Genomic DNA, 24,432 nt, shown 5'->3' with positions numbered 1-24,432 from the left:
AGGAGATCACTTGACTGTAATGCAGCCTTCAAAAACCAGAAATATACACGCTATGATGTTACGATATCCAAAATAGGACAATATCTGGTCTCGTATCACAATACAATAAAAAAAAATAAAGAGAAGTTTAGTGTTTCAAATCCTTCCCACAAATCAACCCAAACACTCTTCGATGAAGCTGTCAACAACTCGTGTAGTGGAGTAGAAAGCACAATATAACTCGTGTAGTGGAGTAGAAAGTACAATATAACTCAATGTAGTGGAGTAGAAAGTACAATATAACTCCTGTAGTGGAGTAGAAAGTACAATATAACTCAATGTAGTGGAGTAGAAAGCACAATATAACTCGTGTAGTGGAGTAGAAAGTACAATATAACTCGTGTAGTGGAGTAGAAAGTACAATATAACTCAATGTAGTGGAGTAGAAAGTACAATATAACTCAATGTAGTGGAGTAGAAAGTACAATATAACTCGTGTAGTGGAGTAGAAAGTACAATATAACTCAATGTAGTGGAGTAGAAAGTACAATATAACTCGTGTAGTGGAGTAGAAAGTACAATATAACTCAATGTAGTGGAGTAGAAAGTACAATATAACTCGTGTAGTGGAGTAGAAAGTACAATATAACTCAATGTAGTGGAGTAGAAAGTACAATATAACTCGTGTAGTGGAGTAGAAAGTACAATATAACTCGTGTAGTGGAGTAGAAAGTACAATATAACTCAATGTAGTGGAGTAGAAAGTACAATATAACTCGTGTAGTGGAGTAGAAAGCACAATATAACTCGTGTAGTGGAGTAGAAAGTACAATATAACTCCTGTAGTGGAGTAGAAAGCACAATATAACTCGTGTAGTGGAGTAGAAAGTACAATATAACTCAATGTAGTGGAGTAGAAAGTACAATATAACTCGTGGAGTAAAAAGTACAATATAACTCAATGTAGTGGAGTAGAAAGTACAATATAACTCGTGGAGTAAAAAGTACAATATAACTCAATGTAGTGGAGTAGAAAGTACAATATAACTCAATGTAGTGGAGTAGAAAGTACAATATAACTCAATGTAGTGGAGTAGAAAGTACAATATAACTCGTGTAGTGGAGTAGAAAGTACAATATAACTCGTGTAGTGGAGTAGAAAGTACAATATGTCCCTTTAAAAGTAGTGAGATCAATAAATACAAGAGAAAACACAGATGTAGAGCAGAAGTAACTTAAAATCGGACTGAACTGCAGTACTTGTGTAAAGGTATAAAGTATTTATTTACAGATTGAACACGTGCTGACAGAGTTCATGACGTTCAAACATCGTCTCGGTCATCACAGGCTCGAGACCGCGGGACACCGAGAAAGAGAACAGCTGGTTCCGGTTTTACGAGTCGCTGTCAGGGTGTGTGTGTGTGTGTGTGTGGGTGGAGGTGGGGGGGGTCCCGTATCAGAGTCACAAGTCGGCCTCCAGCCGGGGCAGCACCGGGAGGATGAGGTTCCCAAACGAGGAGTCCTGAGTGATGAAGAAGCCGCACGAGTGCACGTGCGCGTGCTGCAGCGCGGCCTTCTGCTGCGCGGCGATGTGCTGCTGCTCCGCGCTGTCCCTCGTCTCCTTGACGCTGGCCCTGGACGACAGCGGGATGGTTGCCCCGGGGCTCTGCATCAGCCGCCTCTTCTCCTTGTCCAGCTCCGCCAGGATGGCCACCCGGGTCTTGTTCTGAAAGCCTGGTTGTCCCGGCGGGGTAGCAGCCATGTTAGCTCAGGCAGCCGGCGAGCGCGGCTTTCCGCAAGTCCATGAGGAAGACGCACGTTTAGCCGTCAGCGGTGCTTGTTTACGGGATGTATTTGTTCAGGTATCGTCAACGTTGAGGACACCTGACGGACACCGAAGATGTCCCGCCACCAGGATTGAGTCAAACAATCTGGGTCCCTTTAGCTCGCTGTTATTAGCAAACAGAAATAAAGCACTTCCGGCTGGAGAGTTGGTCCTTCAAAATAAAAGTGCACCGAATCATATAACCATTACAAAATGTTTCATCAACCCCAAACAATCAAAGTTCAGTTGTATTTATTTATTTAAACTTTTGGTTAATGTTTAAAAAGCATCCATCGGACGATGACGTAAGAGACTACAATATAAATGTAATATCAGGATCAATTAAGTTGGTATTATAACTGTTGTGGCCGTTATAACTTTAATGCAATGTAAAACTAGAAATGCATATTTACAGCAACTTTAAGCTTTTTTTCCTGCTTGTAAATATTCTTTGAAGACCCCAACACTAGATGGCATCAGTTCACTGTGGAGCCTTTACAAACTGGATCTAATCAGAATAATCTGACAGCTGGATTGGTAAATGGTGTATCATAGATGAGTTTTGCTCATTATTTTTGCTAATATTGAAGTGTTAAGTTACAGTACATATTGGTCATTTTAATTTGATATTGTTTCTTCATGAGCTAATTTAATGTTACTGTTGTTTTGGTAGTTTGCAGGTCCTGCTTCGGCTAGTTTAGCATGTTTCAAAGGCAGGGTTTACAAGAAGCTACTCAAATATTACAATATATATCAATAACTGTCCTCTTGGCATTTGATTCTGGCTAAATGACGATGGTGTATCGAGCAAAGACAATTGAATCTCTTCACTTTTATCCAGGTTTAAATTGACAAGTTTACGCGATAAAGTTGTTTAAAGCAAAGAGAAGTGTTGACAAGGCGTTCACAGTACACATCAATTAGTATTTATTAATGTCTTCATCCATCGCAGAATTTCTTTTCTTAAATAACCACAGTACAGTGTACATAGATTTATCTCACTTGCAGCCACAAATATCAAAGATATTTACAGGTTTACATATACACTATATACATATGCACAGGAGGCATGTACACAAGGCTTCTGTGTGTCCCTGTGGGATTAAAGCTCACACATTTGGCTACAGCCTCAGAGTCGTGAGGGAAGTTCACCAACAAGTCCGTGCAACACGGACAGCATAAAATAAGAGGAGATTTACAGGATGTACAATTATTACAATAATATTACAACAACAATTATTGTGTGGGTTTGTGAGTGAAAATGACACCGTGTTGGCACGTCCTCTACTTGGGATATGAAGGAGGGGAAAGAAACAAACAACAAAATAAAATGAATCAAACAATTTCACGTTGGCAACTCAGTTGTGAGAAACAACATGTCAAAGATGTAACGGTATGTATAACATATGACACTACATATATATTTCCATATCAACAGATATGAAATATGTCAATCCTCATTTTTATGCAGGGATTAAGATGATCACAAAGCATCCTGGTTTCTTCAGTGAACAGGCATATATACAAAGAAAAAAAAATAAACGGCCCAAAAACACACTACAAGTTCACTTCTCCATCTTTTTTGCCCCACAAAATGATGTGCTTCCCTTTTATTTTTTAAATGCATATAGAGCAAAGACGGTAGCGATGGCGACATGCATTAAAAGGCGCGTAAATGTTTTAAAATCTGACTCCCACCCCTTTTCCCTCATGTCGAAACTCCCCGTTCAGTTGGAACAACCTTTACAGGCCTGAACTAGTCTTGAATACTGCAAGACGTGGGGGAAAAAAAACCCTGTAAAATCAAAACTAATATCTAAATAATGATATTGCTAAATTAGAACAGGCGAAGGAAATTTAAAGCATTTAGAGAAAAGAAACGCTTTTCCAGTTTTCAGTAGCTGTCCTATAAATAAAATGATGCAATTTCTGGATAAACGCTGTAGTGGTTTCTGTTTTATGGTGGGAACTAAAACAAGCTCTTCTGAGCACAGCTGTTACTGATCGGTCACTAGTTCCTACATCACATTTTTAACGAGTTTCTCCAACATGAACAAAAACAAAAAGCCCGTTGGGATGGGATTGAGATGGAAACAGATTGGCTGACTGGTTTCTATAAACTCTGAGGAGAAATGATCAAAACATGTTCAGAATAAACAACGTGTCAACGACTGGAGCAAGATATTTTAACCCCGAAATCGCGCTGAAATTAAGACGGTATCGCTGTTGAAGTTTCTCACAATGTTCACGTCTCTGAACTACAGAGTTGTTTTCGGCGCAGTGCTCGGGGTCATTAAATGTCTAGCGTGCTATGTACAAGGAGGGACGCTGCTCAGCTGCAGTGAGTAGCACCAGTAATGCAAACAGAAACATTCTCCCCGACACATTTCATGGTTTTTGTGCAATTTCAGCTTACAGCCACACCAACCTTTATAGAAAAAAAAAGGAAAAAACAAAGATTTTCCCACAGTAATCAAAAGTAGTATTGTTGTAAAAAGAAGTAAGGCTTTTGAGATGTGACTGAACGAAAGAAGAGTGAGGAGGAGAAAGTCACCAACGCAGAGAGAAGGACATTTGTCTCCAGCTTGGCCGAAGCACTGACACGTTTGAGTGAATCAAGTTTTGTACGTGAAGCAGCAGCAGCAGCAGCAGCAGCAGCAGGACCTGACCGAGGCCGGGGGAGGGGGGAGGGGGGCAGGGGCAGGTCCATTGGTCCCGCCCAGTGCAAAATGCCAGTTCATAGGCCGATTGGTCCGTTGATCTTCTAAAAAAAAAAATGTGCTCAGATCATGTTGGCCAGTTCTGTGGAGTCTGTTTCCGAATCGACCTCGTTGTCCCTGCAGGAGAAACGAGAAGACTTCAGTTCTGCTTCACGGATGCACACAAGACAAGCGCAGCGTCTCCGGCTGGCACAGCCTTACCTCTGTTCCTGCAGAAGTTTGCGGTTGCCTTGCCTCCTCTCCTCGTCGATCGGATACGAATACAATATGACCAGGCCGATTATGATGAGAGTGATGGGGGCGGCTGAAACCAGCAGCTTCAAGGTTAAGTCCACTGCCCGTGGCTGAGAGCAGCCTCGACTGATGTAGCCCGCAAAACTAAAATAGGAAAACAAAAACAAATATGAAACAGAAAACAGACTTGGAGGGAAAAATCCATGAAGCACTTTACAAATGTATAAATTGCAAAATTCTGGCGTTCAGATAGTCGTTCATTTTTTAGTGCAAAAAGTGAAAATGTTGATGGGAGAGGTGCTAAATTTTTTTAAAAAAGAATCGCTGATCAAAAGGCGACTGCTGTAGTCAGTCATGTGATGCACGCACAGACACACTACAGCCTTACTGTACTTAATCCAATGAAAGTGAAAGGAATTCCTTGCTTTGATGTGGGATTAAATAATTCATTCCAGTTGCATTGGGGGAAAAAAAAAAAACGTAATAATGGACCCACAAAATCGTTTAAAATAAATGTACAATGCGTTTGTGCTTACTCTAAACTGAGAGTAGAGATGCCCAGGGAGACTCCGGAGGCAAACTTGGTGAAGAAGACGTAGAAGGAATAGAAGAGAGCTTCGTGGCCCTGGGATTCAGGGTTTTGCACTTGGAAGTTATCGACAACATCAGGCAGCATGGACCTGTGGAGCACAAAACGTTGGTCAGATTTGGTCGTACATGCGCATCACTGAAGAAGAAAAACTCAAAAATTCATCCAAACGCACAGAGAGCAGGGATCTTACCAGGGCAACAGGAAGGCCGCAGCCACTCCGACGCCGGCAGCGAAGGAGACGACGTAGGTGACAATCAGGTTGCTCTTTATAGACACCACCAGGATCATGAAAGGAACCACCGACTGGAAAGAAAGGAAACGACGCATTGAAAGATTTACCCCCGAAGCAAATCTCTTCGTGGCACTTCAGGGGTTTTCGTGAAGTCTTCGGCCTTACCAAGGAGCCAGCGTAAACCGACGTCTTCTTCCCGAAGCGAGTCAGGAACCACTGCCAGAAGGGGATGGCCAGAGTGGCTGAGAGCTGAGAGGAGAAGAGAAGAAAATATTCAAAGTCTGGTTTTGACAAATCTCTACCAAGTCCCCATCAATACCCACAAAAGGCCCTTTATTACAGTTTAATGTGACGGTGCAGAGGAGGAGGCAGGATGTGTCGGTTGTCTGTTACATCACAGGAAAGAAGACGATTTTGGACGCATTCTCTAAATGCTTCACTTTCATCCTTAGTTTGAGGAACATTCGACCTCGTATCTGCCAAACACAACACGGCGTCCACGGCTCTTCCCAAAATAAATCTTGAGTTTCCACGGGAGGAAACTGTCGGACTCTACAGGAAGGGGCCAGTGGGCGCACTCAGATCAGTTTGACCTCTGACCTCTACATGTTCGAGTAAGAAATTGTGTACAGTAACTCAGTAATGAACTTCCACTTCAGGCGCGCTCGGACCACGGTGCTTCCTCAATAAGCTTTTATGCTCTAAATACACAACTGACGTTAATATTTTACATCAAAATGAAACTGAGGAGCTTCTAACGTAAACGCCGCCCTTGAAAATGATTTTCTGGAGAACAATGACGTGCACAGCATGCGTTCTGCAACGTGCCTCACGATTGCCAAAAGGACACACAAGGGTCTTTTTGTTTGCGTCTGTTTAATGAACTTCTCGCTGCTTTCTCACACAATGTTTCCGTACGTTTGATCTTTACGGTTTTCGATCTGGTAACACAACCGGTTTGAGTCTTTACGTAACGCCCGTTAGCTCGATTTGTTTAACTTGGTTCTAACATGTACTGAACGTCTCGAGATTAGCCTGACATCTCATCTAATTACCAAAAGTGAGGATTAGGATCTTTTAGGGCCGATTATGGGAGACTTCAGAAGAATAAAAAAAAAAAAATGTAATCCTTTCCATAAAGTAAAGGCTCAAAGCATGTAATCTTTTCAGCCTCACTAACCTGTACTTTCTCACCCTACAGTGTGTGTGAGTCCAGCACATCTGTGGATTAATCGGATTTAATACCTGTCGGGATCTGGGGGCCGACTTTTTTTTTTGATATGATTTTCAGCATCAGGGAGGTCGTGACATGAAAGGAGGAGCAACTGTGGCTCCTTTAGCGTCTGTGGGAATGGGATGGCATTCAGGCACACCAGTCAGAGTGGACACACATCATGGAAAGAGTCAGAGGAGACTCTGCTTTATTACCGGGAACAGAGGGGCTTGTAATTGAAGACAATTTATGTGTTCGTCTTGGGAGGGAAGCCTTTTTGTCTGCTCTCCCGACTTATTCCACACAGACGGGCGGCTCGAGGTTTCATGTGCCGAAGGGAGATGCAGCCATCGCTATGGGAACAGTGCACCTATCTGTTTGTCTGGAAACACCACTATGTGCGTGTGTGTGTGTGTGTGTGTGTGTGTGTGTGTGTGTGTGTGTGTGTGTGTGTGTGTGTGTGTGTGTGTGTGTGTGTGTGTGTGTGTGTGTGTGTGTGTGTGTGTGTGTGTGAGCGCTCACCATGATAACCAGCAGAATATTCTGGAAGTCGTTCCTGAACCCCAGCGTGGAGCTGCAGAACAGGGCAAAGTTTCCCTCCAGGAGCTGCAGGGATGAAACACAGAGACTCGCTCAGTCACATTTTACTGCCTGAACCCGCAAACACACCTTGTGGCCAACTTCACAGGTGCCAAGTAGACTCAATCAGCGAGAGACTCCAAACATTAAACAGAAGAAGAAACTTAGCAACCGAAAAGCAAACACTGTCAGGTGTCTGCGACTTCACATGAACTTATCAGGACTACAGGATCAATCAATGTGTGGGCCTGGAAACGCACCATGAAACCCAGCGAGGTAAAGAGGAAGACCATGACCAGCTTGGCGTACGGTCCGTGTCCCATCACCAGCTTGATCCCTTGGAAGAAGGAGATGGGCTCTAACCTGAGACGACAAGAATCTGGGACGAGGAGGGGGAAAGAAAATGAATAAAGACGCAAAATTACATCCCACTTGAACACATTTCTGACGTCTTCTGATGCCCCTTCCCTGGTTTTTAACTTCATTTATCATGAGCAGCTGCCTTTCAGGCCCGTCCTCCTCATGTCTTACTAGTCCCATCGCCGGTCACAAGGCTTGGAGTTTAACCAGAGCCTTGTATGCGCTCACACTGCCCGTCATACAATAGCATACAAATATCCTTATTGGACTGGAGTAGAAACGTCAATGAGGCTTTGTTACATAAAAGACATGCGATTATCTGCGGCCGATCAGGGAGCTGAACTTTTGGGACTTATTTTTGGGGGTTGTTCTTAACTGATTTTGTCTTCAAAGCGTAAATGAGGCAATTAAAGCCACTGAAGGACGAGAGCTGAAGTCTCACCTTTTTGTTCCCTCACGCCAAAGAATAAAACGACGGCACAGAGCACGTAGATCAAGCAGATGATGCCAGATGCAATCAGGTAGGCCACTTTCTGTGAAGGAGGGGTGACAGGTGAAAGAGAAAAAGTTAGCAAACAACATTTGCATTCAAAACTTGACTTAATCCTTTCTCATGCGGTGAAGTTGTTGGAATAGTGACTCATGTAATTAGAAACGTCATCGGCCGTTACCGTCAAACACGGGACTAATAAATATATTCGTTTACCGTGTGCTCCAGGGAAATCACATGCTCCGACTCGTTGAGCCCGACGGGGTCGGAGGAGTTGCTCAGGTTTGCCGCGAGGTCGGCGGGTCCCGGGAGGCAGGGGGCGTTCGCCATGCCGACGATCTGCCCCTGGATGGCGGTACCGACCACAGTGCCCAACACCTCCACCGTCATCCCTGACGACCAGACGCATCGCAAGATCAGAGGACTTCAGTTGAAGAGGTATCACGCAAGATGTCTTTGCCGTCGGGTGATTTCATTTCGAAGATGTTTTTTGTTTGTTTGTTTTTTTTCTTCTGGTGATACTCACGGTACGCAGTGGCGGAGTCTCTTTCTTTCTGCTCTGAGCTGATGAACATGGTGAGGGCCGAGTACGGCACGTGGAAGCACTGACGGGGATGAAAAAAGATGAGAAAGTCTTTCACTGTTTTGGTCACGCAGACAACTTAAAGCAAATGGTTCACATTTGGGGAAATTTGTTAAATTTACATTCTTGCCTCTGTTGAATAAGAAGACAGATATCAGAGATATAAAAAAAAAATTTACAATAAAAATGAGGCTAGCAGGTTAGCGTAAATTAGCACAAAGGCAGGAAACATTAGGAAACAGCTATCTCGGCTCTGTTCAGGAGTAACAGTCCAGTTAACTGTCCCCAACCAGGAAGTAATCATTCCTTAATAATAAGAAAAACACAAATCAGTTTTTTTTGTATGGATTACAAAGATGCAGCTCACAATTAATTTATTAGTGAGCTTTTACGGTGCGGACAGGTGGAGGCAGGCTGGTTGTTCCCCCTGTTTTCAGTGTTTATAGTAAACTAGGCTCACCTTCTCCTCACTGGAAGCTGATGCTTATTTTAGTGTCAAACTACAGGATATGATGACTTGGAAAGATTGCTACCCTACGCGAGTCACAATTAAGCAAACCTTATGATGACTTTCGCTGATGTGACTCCTATAAACCCAGTGAGGAGGTGAAAAGGGCGTAAACAGTTGTAATAGTTTGAACCTGTATTGCGTGTGTGCAACGAGAGGGTTTTTGTGTGGCACTCACAGTTTGAAGGCTCTGGAAGATGCAGTAGAATAAAAGGTACCAGATGACTTTGCCGTTCTCAAAGGGAGGAACGTACCATATGAGGAAATAGGAGAGCACAGCCAAAGGGGTCGAGAGCAGGATCCTGAAGGGGGAAGAGACAACGACGACAACAACATGAGCGGATGAAAACGGGAGTAGATTGAAGCGTGAAAACGCTCTCGCTCCGTAAACAATCACCCGTCTTTTGAGAGCTGGGGGCCTCTATGTAAAACCAATTGACTGTCATTCAACTTGTGCCAACGTTTCCTCCGCCGTGTTTCACTGGAGTTTCACAATGATCATCATTAATAGGGACACTGTGTTCCTTCTGTTCGTGTGAATGAAACGAGTTGAGCTTCAAGTCTGGCCTGATCTGAGAGTTTGGGTGAGGACACACCACTGGGAAATCTCACTAAACAGAAACAAACTTGCTGTTACGTAGAGATGGCTGCTTGAACGCCTCCTTGTTACATAAATGAGGTGATTACATTTCAATGAGAACAAAACAAAACAATGTAGAAATCCTGTGGGGAATGAGACTCTTTAGGTCACTTCCCCATCTTCCTGTGGTCAGATCAACGCTCTCCAATCAGATGTGAGCTTGTGCGTGCGGCCGCACCTCTGCTGTGGAAAAGGAAGCAGCTCACAGCATCCTGCTCGTCTGTTATCTCTCTGCAGGAATTGTTCGCACCTCATTGGATAGGATATGAAGTCATGCGTGAAGCACGCTGATCAGAAAGAAAGAGTATGCAATTGTTGCATACAGTATAACTACAGCGATGCAGCTTCCCTCCAAGCTGGTTAATATCTGATCCGAGTGCTCAGCAGCCGAACAGCTTCACTTCAGACTCACTGCTGATTAATTTAAGCCTATTTATCACCAAGCCTTGATGCGCAGTATGTGCTTTGACTGCTCTCGTGTCATTTAGGGTGCTCTCTCACACATGTGATGTGATTAACTGTACACTTGTGCGAAGCCATCGCGTGTGGGAGCGGTGGGCAAGTTAAAGCGAATGTTTTATCTCGAGGTGACAGCACACTTTAGGAATGCGCTGCTTTTAATGCCAATTTCCTGTCTGTGCTGCATGAGAGGAGCACATCAAACTAGCCATGCCACATAATTTGGCTTCAGTGAAAGTGCTTTTGATTCTATTTTCATGCAGTCATCTTACAATGCAGACGAAACGATCTCGAGTAGAAAAGCATACGTGTTATTCTGGCTGTATTTTAAATACACTTCCAAAGAAGTCCCATCTTTTTCAGTGTTTGCGGGGTTAAACCAAGACCTGCACTGTCCATGCAGGACTGCAGTGACATAACGACTGACATGATAACCCTCCTGGTATCATATTTAAATCTCTGCTGAAATAGCTGTGCTGAGGAAGAAGGAGAGGGGGGAGATGGGGGGTTTATCTAAGGACAGGAACTTATTAGATAGCAGCTGAGTCTGCTGTTGATCAAGTGGGAGAACTTGTCTTAAAGAGCTGGGGGTGATTCGTTGAGATTGGAGGGAGAAACTGTAATCAAGTTGTTCTTTACAGCTTCTCTCGCACCCAGCTCATTTCCCAAACATTTTTTGCTCGGGGCGAAGACGTCATGATTTCATGCTTAAAAAAAAAAAAAAAAAAAATCTGGAATATTACAAATGAAAATCAAGTTTTAGATAAAGTTCTTTGAAATCACTGAACCACTTGTGAGGAAATCTTCATATCTTAAATGTTATATTCTTATTAGATAAGACAGATGTCCAGCATTTGTTATTAATTTTTAAGAAACAGCCGTAAAATACACAGCTGTCACTTGTGGCTCCGCAGCAACAGTGACGCTCATTCAACTTGAACTGCAGTAACCTCCCTGGATTCCTCAGCCACTCTTTAAAAATACTGCAGGGACCTTTACAAGTCAGAGCCGACACGCCATTGGCCAAGACTGGTGGTGTGTTGTGGGCTCGACCAATGAGAGGCAAGCTCAACTCCCGTCCCCCTCCGCCCCCCTACCTAAACACAGAGCTTTTAAGATGGAGCGGCTGCGACCGCCTTTGTCGAGTTTCCTCACTGCTCCCATGCGCTCATATCTTAACGACTGAACTGAGCCTAATGGAACCGAACATTCCTCCATCCTTCCCTCCATCCTTCCCTCCATCCTTCCCTCCATCCTTCCCTCTTCCCTAGAACATCCACACCCATCTCTGACGACAAAAGGACGATACACATCTCTCCTCGGCCGAGCAGCATCCTGCCTGACCGACTTTTGCAGATTCAATCGTCAGCATCTGGATGTCGGCTGAAAAATTACACTAACGACATGCAAACCACGACCCTCAAGCACATCCGTTCAGTTGACCTTAATAATAATAATACATTTTATGAATAAGTTCATGGAAGCTTTTTTTTTTTTTTTTCTTGCTAAAAGCAAGCATAAAATGATAGATTCTTAGATTACAAAGTCATTTCAAATGTACATCTATGACACTGATGTCTGCAGTGGATGCATTTGCTCCTCCGTTGGAAAAACTATTGTCAATTTTCCTCTAAGTGACATATTTCGTTACCAGCCAGGTGCATTTTTGGCATTTTCAGGGCCTGCTGGCCACCGTCTGAACAGGATGGTAATTCCTTTGTGTCCTAAATTAATTAGCAGGTGCTCTTGTCGTATGCGCTGCACACCCGAAGGAACATTAACGTGGGAAACTAAGGAGTGGGACCACACGGCACCTTGGTGCCTGGGTCCGTCTCCCACTGGTGCATAAGCAACCTGGGAGATTATATTTTTAAAGAAGCAGGTAAATATGCGCCCAGCCCTGTGGCGCTCATTGTAAAGAGGCCTCGGAGACATTTACCTCGTCTTTCTCTCTCTCTCTCTCTCCCTCGTTCACCTGACTTTTACGCCGCTGGTCCATTTCTGTCCTAACCCTGCGATGAGGAACTGCATGTACTGAAGGGACAGTGGCTCCAAGACATCCTCTGTGCTGACAGGACACTGGCGATCACGCCTATAACTAGCACCTCGGCTGACACCCAACACCTCGTATCTGTCACGTAACAGGGTGATTTATAGCCCCTCAGATGTGGGCCAAGAGGGTCTGCAGATACTGACAATGCAAGAACCATTTTCAAAGTCATACAATATTCAAGATCGGACTCGTAAATGCGAGATAAAGCGGAGTGGGATGCTCAGGGATGGAGCGACGTGGAGGGGCGGGGAGGGGAGGGGGTGGAGAGTAGAATCTGAAAAAAGAAAAAGGGTCGATAACCTTTCCATGAAAAAGGCCTGAAGCCTCACAGGCTTCCCACTCGCTCAGCCCGGCCACCTCACACACAAAGATACTGAAAGCAAATCAAAGCACTAAGTGTAATTCTTGAATGGTGTGTTTTTATGCTTCATTTCCAAGTATCTGAGGGATTCGTTTGAACAAATAAGAGTATTATTCAGTATCCGAGAAGAAATTCCCGGAAAAACCAGACTTGGTAGCGGGCGGGGGTGATATTTGTCAATGCCATGCCAAAAGCCACGCTGTGGGAAATGTGCAAGTCTAGTGCCTGCTGGACCCCATTGTATTTGTTTAGTAAAGCAAATAAACAACAACAACAACGAAAAACAAACAGGCTTAGTGTGTTCTGGCTGCAGCGGTCCAGTTTGAACTATTGCAACTAGAAAGCATTTTTTCAGTGGGTTATTTTATGGCCTGTATGCACAGCAGCAGCTGAGGGTGGGTGAGGGAGCTTGAAAAGGACACATGCGCATGTGTGGGCAATGAGAAAGTGGTACGAGTGTAATTGCATCAGTTCGGCCAGTAGTAACCCTTCCTGGGAGATCACAGTGACAGATGCAGTCAGGGCAGTAAGCCCCGCCCCCAAACACTGACGCCTGCACAGCTGCAGTTGGAGAACATCCACCGTGACTCTTCAAGGCTGATGGGGAGCCCCCCATTAAGCATTTCTAGCAGCAAATGTGTGACAAGTGCTTGAATTATGCGAGTGGGCTTTATAAACAAGGTAACACAAACGGTTTGGCAGAGACTCCGATATTACAGCTAGAAGAGGAGACAATGACCCAGATCTACTAAAAAGCTGTAAAGGGGAGATGTAGCTGTCATACAAATCAAGCCAAACAGAGTGTAGCTCACAGATTCAGAGCTGGGAGTCAGACATACCAGGGCAGCATGCGTCCGAAGCGTGTCCACGGGCTTCGAGACACCAGGAAGCCCACTGTGGGGTCAGTTACGGCGTCCCAAGCTCGGCCGACAAACAGGATGATGGAGGCATAGAAGGGATCCAACTGTGAAAGCAGAGGACATAAAAGATAAGATCAACTGTGAATGTGAAAATACACAAGTATCAGTGCAGGGACCCAGACTGGAGGTCACAGGTCACCTGATCAAACAGCCCATGGTTATATAAACAGCAGCAGTGACGCTGTAAAACTCAACATGAAACTTACATCCAGCAATGTTTACTTTTTAAAGTGCTTTTATTGGGATGAGTCAAAGGGAAACCATTGACAAGACTTAGTAGTGAAGGTGGCTGCTGGCAGCTCAGCCGGTCGGCTGTAGGGAGAGGACACGCCGGACTGGATGCCAAACCCTGATGAATACTTGACGTCTGACTGTACAATCTGCAGCACGCTGTCACCCAATAGACTCTTAACCAACAACCTTGGAGGGCGAACAAAGCCGAACCCTGGGAAGCCTTTGACTCGCATGCTATCGCGGCTTTAACCATCAGATTAGTGTCAGAGCCCATTAAAGCGAGCCCCTCCTCGTCGGGCCACCCCCCACCCCCCACCCCTCCCCCAAACATTTTTTCTGAACAAGCCCCTGTAAATCTCGTGATACGCTGCAACCCGATCACCGAGTTAATAATGGAAACGAGAGAGAAACTTGTTTCCGGGAGCTTTGACACACACAATGTTGTGCATGTGGCTTTATGACCGAGGTGCTTCGAGGACACTGCACAGATCACATCCAGCTTCTTGTCACCAAGCCTATAAATACAACCTCGCATATATTGTGGCAGGGCAGGACAGCAAGGTGTGAGAAGGGCAGTCGTGGATGCCCACTGTGTTCCCATTCCCGAGTGGTCGTTTAAAGACAGCAGGGTTGGCTATATTTGGTTCTTGTGATATGAAAGTGACTCTAAAGGTCCGGACAGGTGCGATCGTGGAGCTCTGTGGAGATCTCGGATGACTCACCTGAGCTACGTCTAGTAGGTAGATCTGCAGGAAGAAGCCCAGCGCGCATCCCGTGATCTGGTAGGGCGCGCCGCCGATGGCGTAGCAAATCTTGTTGCACACCGACAACCTGTTCCTGTCCTCCTGGGAGATTAAACAAATACACAAGGAAAAGAACAGAGAACCACATGAATCCTGTGAAACCAGGGTTAGAGCATTTCACACAGACACCTCACATTTGTTTATATACTGTAAAGATAACACGTCACAACTAAACACTGACTTGAGACACATCAACATATTTAAAGTTAAGCTTTTGGAGAAAGTGTCCTGAATTGACTTGCAGCTGTTTGCAAACTTTTTTTAGGCTCTTGGCAGGACCAAGCCTTAGTAATTATAGGCGGGGTGAATTACAGCAGCTCGATACTGACGGGGTGAACTGCAACACAGCAGCATACAGTTTACATCCACCCCTCCTCCCCCCCAAAAAAAATTCTGTTTGAAGGATTTCATCTCGAGGCTCGCCTCTTTCTCACACGTGACGATAGCACGTTTTTCAGCGCCTCATAAAGGCATGCGGCGTATTATTAAATCGCCAAAGTCTTACGAGCCCCGAGAGTTCAGCAGGCAGAAAGCTATACCATCGTCAGGGTTTGGACAGAAGTCAGAGGCAGCGAGTGGAAAACAAGAAACCCTCGGTTCTCTAACAAGCGCTGTATTCTTCTCCATTTTCTCCACTGTGGATGTAATAATCTCCTCGACAGATAGAATCTAAACAGCTCTAATAATAGACTATGTGTGTTGATTACTGGCGCTAGGTCATGACAACGTGTGCAAAAGGCAGGGTGACAGCACCTTGGTAGCAGCCAAGGATGGGCTTAATGCCCCAAAGGCAGGACTGCCAGTTTGACGGCCCAAAAGAGAGGTTAAAACACACCCTCCTCCTGACCAATCAAAACGTTGTGTTCACTGCTGCCAACATTTTCAAGAATTTTGTTATCCCGGGTGCTGAATGAGAAAAGGTCCGCTGTCGATACCCTCAAACAAAGCTGTGTCGAGATATCATCTTATAAATTTTTTTTTTTTAAAAAGGACCTTGAAACGCAAGCAACATTTCAGGATTACTGGTGCATGCGCGTGTCACTGATACGCATGGGAAGAAAACACCCGATCTCACGTCGGACCACAACACAAAACATCCTTGTGTCTGCGAATGAATAAACCCAGCCTTGTTGATACACCCAACTAGGCCTTTGTTGAAGTGACAGCACACTGTGTGGCTGCAGTGAGAAGTCAGCACCACCAGAACTGAGAAACAATTATGAACACTATGGCCGGCATTTCTGAAGTTGGAGTACCTGTTCTTTTAGATCATGTCTCCGTGCGCTGCGATGCAAATCTACCCCTCGAGTCTCAACTCTTTTTTTTCTCTCTCTCTACTTTATTTTATTCACCTGCACCCGTTCTACCTGTATACAGGAGGTTACAAATATGTCTGCCACTCCTAGTTTCAAAAATACACCGCAGACACCGTGCAGGCTTCGCTATACAACTTCCACATGAATGTGTCAGTGTGACGGCATATTACCGTCACCGTCTTCACGGCTTTATGCCGCGTTATGTGTCTTTACTGGTAGAAGTGGAGGAGGATTATTTAGATTAGTCTGCGTATCTTACTACTGGATTAAATAAATAGGCCCAGCTGTGCTTTACATTACTTCAAAGGCTACAACTTCTGCTATCAGTGCCACTAGTAACGATACGTTGCTATCTGTAAACAGATGATGTGGGCAGGCCAGAGGATTGTCCTGAGACAGGTGGGTTTTTACACATACCTCAAAGTAGCAGAAACCTTTTTGGTTCATGCCTCATTTAAAGGATTTTAATCACTTTTAATAATTTGAAAAACTAAGAGCCAGGACAGAAATATTAAAAACTGATTTTGGATGGGTTTAAAATGATCCTGTTCCTGCTCCTTCTGTATCTGACACGTCGCCTTGGTGGGTGCTTTATGTTGCATTCAAGGCGATCGGAAATGTGGGTATTTTCTCGAGAAATACGCTCGAAACATCAAATTAAATTTGTTTTAGTAAACGAGGTGACGTTTGGCATCATATGAAAAGCTAAACACAGAAAAGTGATAGTGTCTTTTCATTACAACACACTCCTGGGTCAATGAACTTTCCTGCAGAGGCAAATCTCCTGCTAATTTAGCTACTACAATGCAAATCATTGTGTCGTTTTATTTCAGAAGTAGAAACACACCCACGTCTAATTCTACATTTGTTTCCATGGGTTTTTTTTTAACAAGTTTGTTTCAGAAATACCCTATATGTATACCGACAAGGGATGGGGAAATTCCTTTATTTCAGGGGTGGGGACTTCAGGAGACCATGAACGCATCGCTAACACACCTACACACTGATTGGAAGGATGTATCCGAGGATATCTCATGATAATAGTCGACAACACCCTGCAGTGTATTTTTTTTTTTTGAGGAGACACTCACATTTTAGTGTGAGTGCAACATTTGTATCCAATTAATTTCACCACTTTCATGAGGGATATCCAAATATGAGAAATTCCAGTGTGTGTGGCTAATGAGAGTTTCTACGCCGAAAAAAAAGATTAACTAATGAATAACCATATTTAAAAAGGCAATTATGAGACAAAACTGGCATTTTTTTTTCAGGATTTATAGTCAGTTTCATGAGGCTGGGGAATGGATGCACCGAAAAATGTCAGTATTAAACCGAAATTATGACTTAAAGCTGCTTATTGAGCCTCCCAAAGCGCCGGTTTGTATGATTTAAACTATCTGAAGGATGTCTCGTGCGGAGCAGACGAAGAAGAGAGGGAGACGCCTGGAAACAGAAATGAATGAAATGCATTATATTTATGAGAATTTAAGATTTCTATCGATTCATTTTTTTTTAAATTATTATTATTTATTTATTTTTTAGTTAGTTGGTCGGCGGCTGTCTACAAATATCACAATGAGCGTCGCGCGCGCCCGCCCGCGCGCCCTGTCTTGACTAACGTCCATGACTCACTTCCTTTAACATGTCAGTTTCTCGGCGGTGTGCTCCATTCATTAAAATGTTCTACCAACAGTCCAGTCAAAACCCGCGTCTTCCTCTTTCTTCAGTCAAGTGAAAGAATTGAAAGAAGAAGTTGAAATCATTAAATAACTCACCTTCCTCGCGAGCTTGATGCCATCCGAGCTGATCGGTTTGTTCAATAAACTGGCGTTGCAGTATTGTTCACCTCCTTCTCCCTTTGCCATCGCAGAAAAAAAATAAAATAAAAGAAGCTGGTTCCTCGGTTGAAATTGGTCCAAATAGTAATGATAATAACTGATAAAAAAAAATAAAAAAAATAACAAAAACAATCTCAAACAAGTCTTCCCGATTTAATGTATGAGAAAACACGTCTTGTAATATCGTCGTGGTTCGCAGGCTGTTTGAAAACTGAGAAGATGCGGTGGCAGCGGGGGGAGAATATAGTAATTTTAGAGCTCCCGCCCCTTTCAACGTGCCATTCACCCCATCTCTTCACCCCGCCCTCCAGCCGGCTCACAGCCAGTTGTGACGAGCGCTCACGCTGTATCCTTGTAAGATATCGCCCACATCCTCGTGGAAAATTTCGTCAGAACTATATCAAAGTCTGGCTACGTTTTTTGGTTTTAATCATCGTAGTCTGTAATAAATTAGCTGCTCCTGTATTGTCATTATATCACTGAGGACACTGGATTCATCATGTGCTTTTTTTTTCCTGGGATTTCCGGAGCAATCCTAAACAGATCACCATTTATAATAATAATAATTTTTTTAAAAAGTAAACTGGGTCTAATCTGGTTCCAGTTTTTATTCAAGTTGAATGATTTTTGGACCCCCAAAAAGAAAAGAAAGCTGTAGCCCAATATATGTAAACAGAAATACAGAAATGACCATTGAACAGTTTACAGATTAATTAAATATAAATATGCAAATTAAACATCTTGTTATGTGATAGGGGTGTAGAAAATCCTGTTCTCCTCAATATCGTAACATTTCTGGCCCAGTTGAGAATTTTTAATTAAAGAACAAATGTTATTTGATATTTTTTTCAAAGCAGTAATTTTTTTCCCCACTTTGCATACACGTATTTAAACACACTGAAACGTCCCAGTTCTTTACAAATAGCCTCAATAAAAAAAAAAACATTCAGGGTTCAAAGATGTTCTAGTAACCTATAAATTGTGATTTTATTTTTTACATTAATAAATGGAAATCTCTTACACATACAGTATCCTATCTGTACTTCTGTGCTTACTCATGTGAAGTCAAACGTTTTCACCAAAATTATATATTTTAAAAACAAAATATCAAGTATCCTGAAAAGCGTGATATAAATAAATGTATTATTTTTTAGAATATATAAGATACTCTCATATGCATATGCAAATACTTCTTTGGAAACAGATGTGTATTTTGGCAAATGTGTGTGTGTGTGTGTGTGTGTGTGTGTGTGTGTGTGTGTGTGTGTGTGTGTGTGTGTGTGTGTGTGTGTGTGTGTGTGTGTGTGTGTGTGTGTGTGTGTGTGTGTGTGTGTGTGTACTTGGTGTCTTTGTAAGGACCAGTTTTCTATTTAAAGTATCAGAGGGAGGATATTTTGACAAAGTAACAACATTTTGAAACCCCTTAAAGGGTTAGGTTAGAGGAAGGGTTGGGGTTATCCATCTAGTTGTGATGTACACGTGTGTGTGTATTTGTATTTGTTTGTTTGTTTGTGTGTGTAACTCTGGTCATATTGCAACCTTCACATGTCCTGGATACTGGTCAACTCCAACTGACCACCTTCCTCTGTATTGACCATCAGACGACCGTTTAAACGCCTCCTAATGTGGACACACATGTAGCCCGACTGCTAAATAGAAGCATCCACAAGATTCCTCATGTGTGGTAGAACAAAAAATTACTTTTCTTTTTGAGATTGCCTGCTCACATGCTCAGGGGTTTCTCAAATGTATTTATTTGCAAAATGTTTTTCTCTTCGGTCAATATGTTCCCAGTTTAACTGAGCACACATTTCATGACACCTACAGTATATATACCGTATACACACACACACACACACACACACACACGCACGCACGCACACACACTCACACACACACACACACCACCACAGGGATGAATACGCATCTGCGTGTCTGGTAGGAACCTCTGGATTACAGGAGACGTATAGACATTTGCAGTGTTTTCTTCTGGCTTTGCACATATACAGTCTTTCCACACACGTTAACGCATCGCACAGGTACGAGCGCACAAACCCGCCGTCTCCTCCATCTCCAGCACATTTGCAATACAGTTTTATCTCTTCACCTTCACCTGTTTGTTTATTCTGATACCTCTGAGAGGGACACTGCCGGCAACATTGTTAAACGTCAGATTGTTGAACCCTGACCGTACCAGCTGTAGAGTCAAGTTCAGACCATTTGCACACGTGGTATGAATGTGTACTAGGACAGATGAATTACACTGTGTCAACACACTGCAGATTAGATAAAAACGTCCTGGCCATGTTTGAAGTTGTGTTGGTAAACTCAGTCGCTTCCAAGAAAAGAAACAAACTGCACAAAAACTGTTATTCAAAGCAGAGACAATGTAAACGTTCATGATGTTGGAGGGTGTTTTCCTCTGTACTCTGCGAGAATTACACAAGTGTCACACATTACACCACAATTTCTCTACATTCTTCCAGTTGACTTCACCTCTTTGAGCTCATTTCGATATAATTAAGGGATTTGTTACAATCCCCCGGGGCAAAGATTGCAAAGTGGGGTTTGCATGCTGAAATGTGACTATTTGCTAGTAATATCTGCAAAAATATCACTTGTCTGTAAGGCTAAGAAGGAGTGAAGTTTTGAGAAATGCAAATGGTAATGTGAAAAAGAAAAAAAAAAAGAAGAGGATGTAGCTTACAGGTCTAAAAAAAAAAGGCCAATGTGAAAGTGCTATAAACTACAATACCACTGAGGGCCACTAGGGGCTCTGGCTCTATAGACTCCCATTCAACTTCTCATGAAATACAAAGTCAACTTTTTTTTTTTCCACAAATTATAATGGTATTGTTAGCTAAAGCAACTCTTTCTCTTTAGTTTTTTTGTTGTTGTTGGTCCATCTGATTATAATTCCATCATTAATTATATATTGGGCATTTTTTTTTTTGGGGTGCAGTCAGGTTTCTGTTAAAGGTGGGCGGGGCGTAGTGTCCTCAAAGATCGAGTCAGATTCGCCATTCGCTCGTGCAAATATGACCACTTCTGGCTCCAAAATAGTAAGATGATGACGACCGAAATGCCGAACTCCAGGCTTCAGAACAGCAGTTCGCAAACCAACGGGTGACGTCAGTGTCGGTTGCCGCTTGGGCAAGACTGACGAACAAAATATGCAGGAGAAAAAAATGTAAGGCATCACTGACTTCTTATTTTTAAAAGTGAAACTGTGCAACTCCTTAAAATGGCAATACCACTTCTGCATACAAATCAACATTTTTATTTTTTAGTATCTGTTTACAATCAGAATCATCTTTGTTGTTTCTGGTTCTGTTCTGGTTCATTCTATACAAGCTGGCATTTAGCAGCTGCGGCCTTACCAGGTCCACTATGACCAGCACATCATGGTGGCTAATGTTTGCTTTGAGATAACTTTAGATAAATATTACTGTGGAACAATTATCCGTTCATTGACTTTTTTCAACTTATCCAACTCATGCTGTATTTTATCATTACCATTACGCCATAATTATCTCCCTGTTTTCACACAGCTCCTGTGTTTGAAGCACTTGTATCATCGTGTTCAAAGGTTTATGTAAAAGTCAAGCATTCTGTCTTAGCACTAATGAATGCACCACTTTTTCCAGTATGGAAATCAAACTCCCTCGCACTTTATTGCAACAGGACTGTACTCTGCACCGTGCATCCTGAGAGACCTAACCCTAATCCAGCAAGGCACTTTCCCATGGATCGCCTTACCTGTCCCATTTCTTTTAGCACGGCTACTGAAAAGGCACCCAAAGTGGTTTGCGTCTCCCCCCCCACCTGAGGAACCGCCAGTGACCAATGGGTGGAACCTGGAAGAAGCATTTAAAGTGATGCCCATTTGTCTTGATGTTGTGAAAATGAGTGCAAACAGAGATGCAGGTACACTGGAACAGCTTGACCGCGGCATGGCAGCAAATCTTTTGGCAGGACTTTGTGTGTGCATGTGTGTGTTTGAGGGCAGGTGCACATGTGAGTGGTACTGTTAAAGTCACGCTGCTTGTTAATGCATCCCATTGGCACTTGTAATGACTTCATGGTGTGTATCTGTTTTGTGTGTGTGGTAGCAGGGCCTCATGACTGTGTGTGTTTGTTGCCAAACACAGTGTGTGTGAAAGCCTGAGAGTGCAAAGCAATGCAGTGAATGTAGAGGTAGTCCAGTAGGGTGAACTTTGTGTGCGTCAAGCAAGCAGCAGGGTCATTCATAGCTGCTGGTGGGATGGAAACTCAGGAGGGAGGGGAATACACACGTGTTCAAACACAAAGACATCAAACCATGCGAGGGGAGTAGCAGGGGAAAGGGGAGTCGTCATGTGCTCTGGTTTTCCCATGAAGTGGATTTCAAAGAGGACTGATTAAATGGAAAGCAGTTGTTCACTTTGTCAATATTTGTGATCTCAGTGAGACACAATTGTGTTGTTGGTTTTTCCAACATATGTGTTTAAAGTTCTGAGTTTGTGTCAGATTCCAATTTCCATTCATTTAGGTTTTCCTAACAGGACCCACATTATTTAGTAATAGAGGTAATGCACCTCTGAGCTATGAAATGTGACCTGATTTCGACAGAGCCAAGTCAGGTCAATGTGGCAGCTCTGACTTAACCCTTGTGTTGTCCTTGGGTCAAAATGACCCGTAGCTGTGTTCAACCAAGTTCTATTTTATTTTCATATTTTTTGGGATCATTGGTGACAAGGAGGCTGTGAGGGTTTCTTTAAAGAATGATGACCAATGATCCCAAAAAATACAAAAAATATAGAAATAAAATAGAACTTGGTTGAACACAGCTGCGGGTCATTTTGACCCGAGGACAACAGAAGGGTTAACATATCTTTGTGGCTGTGATCACAGTTAATCCACTGGGATATGAAGGAGATCTTACCGATGAAAATGGACAAAACCCTTCCTTGATTGTGTTTGTCTCAGCCAGTTGTGACTTGTATCAAGAAGCTCCTTTCTTTCTCCTGTCTACACCCATGCATTCCTGCTTGTAGTTTAAGTTGGCCCAATGTGCTAAAGTACACTGGTGCTGATTCTGTTGAGATATTGAAACGTAGACAGGTGTCTAATCCCTTCTTCGTGTACACTGAAGGAAACACAGGTGTACATAACATTTATGGAAAAACATGGAGTTCCTTACCATTATGTTTTATCTACAAAGTACAAAAGCATCTCTGTATTGATCAAAGCGGAAGTATAATTTAGAGCTAGTCAGATATGTAATTTGTACTAAGCGCAGTCATTTTCCGTTTCTAGGTCATATCTCGCAGTCTGAAAAAGCTCTGATACCTGGTTATCATTAAGACTAGCAGTCACATCTTGTCTCACTGCAGAGCTCACTTAGCCTGTTTAATTTCCTGCTACGAATACCACCGCAGTCACGTGAAAGGCATGAGAGGTCGTGATTGGTTCAAACATAAACGCCACATCCTGAACACACATCAGAATGTGAGGCCTTGTTGACCAAGGATTTAAAGGGACGGTTTGCTAACTTCATGCCAGGTGGCTCTATCATGTGTGTGCCTGCAGAGAGTTGAAACAAAAGGGCTGGATGGAGTCTGTTTTAACTGTATGTATCCTCAAGAGGTGATGTGATAGAAGTTTATTGACTGCAGAGACTGTGTTCAGGTGGTGATTCTTATGTACGATGTATGATGAAGTCTCAGTTTGATAGTGCTCCTGGCAGAGCATTCTGCTCTGTGTAATTGGTTCATGTTAATAAAGCTGAGGTTAAATGCTGTTATTTTAAGGGACAACAGATAAGATGAAACCTTTCATTCTTTATACAGTAACATGCACAGTTAGAGATCATCTAAATATTCTTGGATGCTGAATAAAACTCAAATATTATTTGCCTAAATGAAGACTCCCTCAATGGGGGTAGTGGTTGTGGTGGCTTTAGTTGCAAAGGATAGCTTTATATCAAGTATAATAAGAAATACAGGACCAAAGTTGTCTTCACACTCACATAGTGTGGTTTGCTCTGAGAAATTCAGGGTAAGCATAAAGTCATGGATCTAAAAGGAGTCATGGGACGTTCTTGGTGTATGTTGTTAAGTGTTTTGCATATCTGTGTTGGCTTTTCCTGCTTGCCTTTCCCCCCCATGTCAGAGTGTTATTGTAAATATAAATTTCAACAAATTATAGTGTTTAATTTTCCATGAATATATGAAAATGATATGCAGAAAAGAACTGTCAAACTATCTGTGGGTGCTAATAGTGTGCCTGCCTTTACAGCTGGAGAGAAGTTTACACTTTAACTTGTGTCGCATATTTAGTCCAATATTGTTTATTATTTTTGCAAACAGATGATGTCACATCAAGTTATTTTTAATAAACTGCAGTACATCACAGTGCTCAGCAGGTACAGTGAATATCATTTTCTTTAACTCACTGTCATGATATGGTTCTCACACTAATGAAAGTTATGGATAGGAAGGAGAAAGAA

General features: G+C 43.0%; 1 protein-coding gene and 1 pseudogene across 1 annotated transcript; both read right to left on the bottom strand.

Annotated features, from left to right (window-relative positions):
- Window positions 1-1,416: 1,416 nt before the first annotated feature.
- Window positions 1,417-1,934, bottom strand: LOC138634522 (SOSS complex subunit C pseudogene; annotated as a pseudogene).
- A 1,446-nt stretch (window positions 1,935-3,380) lies between these two features.
- Window positions 3,381-18,152, bottom strand: mfsd2ab (MFSD2 lysolipid transporter A, lysophospholipid b). Its single transcript, XM_069721493.1, has 14 exons — window positions 17,880-18,152; window positions 14,705-14,827; window positions 13,668-13,792; window positions 9,494-9,617; window positions 8,751-8,829; window positions 8,441-8,616; window positions 8,177-8,267; window positions 7,635-7,753; window positions 7,318-7,401; window positions 5,748-5,831; window positions 5,541-5,653; window positions 5,295-5,438; window positions 4,726-4,902; window positions 3,381-4,641 (listed from the first exon to the last, which is right to left on the bottom strand). The coding sequence occupies exons 1-14, from the start codon at window positions 17,967-17,969 to the stop codon at window positions 4,587-4,589; spliced, it is 1,584 nt and encodes a 527-aa protein (XP_069577594.1). The 5' UTR covers window positions 17,970-18,152; the 3' UTR covers window positions 3,381-4,586.
- Window positions 18,153-24,432: the final 6,280 nt, after the last annotated feature.

This window comes from Brachyistius frenatus, unplaced genomic scaffold (genome assembly GCF_029030835.1).
Source record: "Brachyistius frenatus isolate BFR_SWC_R1_liver_20210118 unplaced genomic scaffold, ASM2903083v1 Contig_266, whole genome shotgun sequence".
NCBI lineage: Eukaryota > Metazoa > Chordata > Actinopteri > Embiotocidae > Brachyistius > Brachyistius frenatus.
Note: the sequence above shows the minus strand (reverse complement) of the source record. Positions and strands in the feature narration are given on the sequence as shown.

Coding starts and splice junctions, on each gene's coding strand:
- mfsd2ab (XM_069721493.1), bottom strand. CDS start 17,969: ATGGCAAAGGGAGAAGGAGGTGAACAATACTGCAACGCCAGTTTATTG. Junction 13,793..14,704: donor ACCTACTAGACGTAGCTCAG/GTGAGTCATCCG, acceptor CTGCTTTCACAG/TTGGATCCCTTCTATGCCTC. Junction 5,439..5,540: donor GCGGCCTTCCTGTTGCCCTG/GTAAGATCCCTG, acceptor TGTGCTCCACAG/GTCCATGCTGCCTGATGTTG.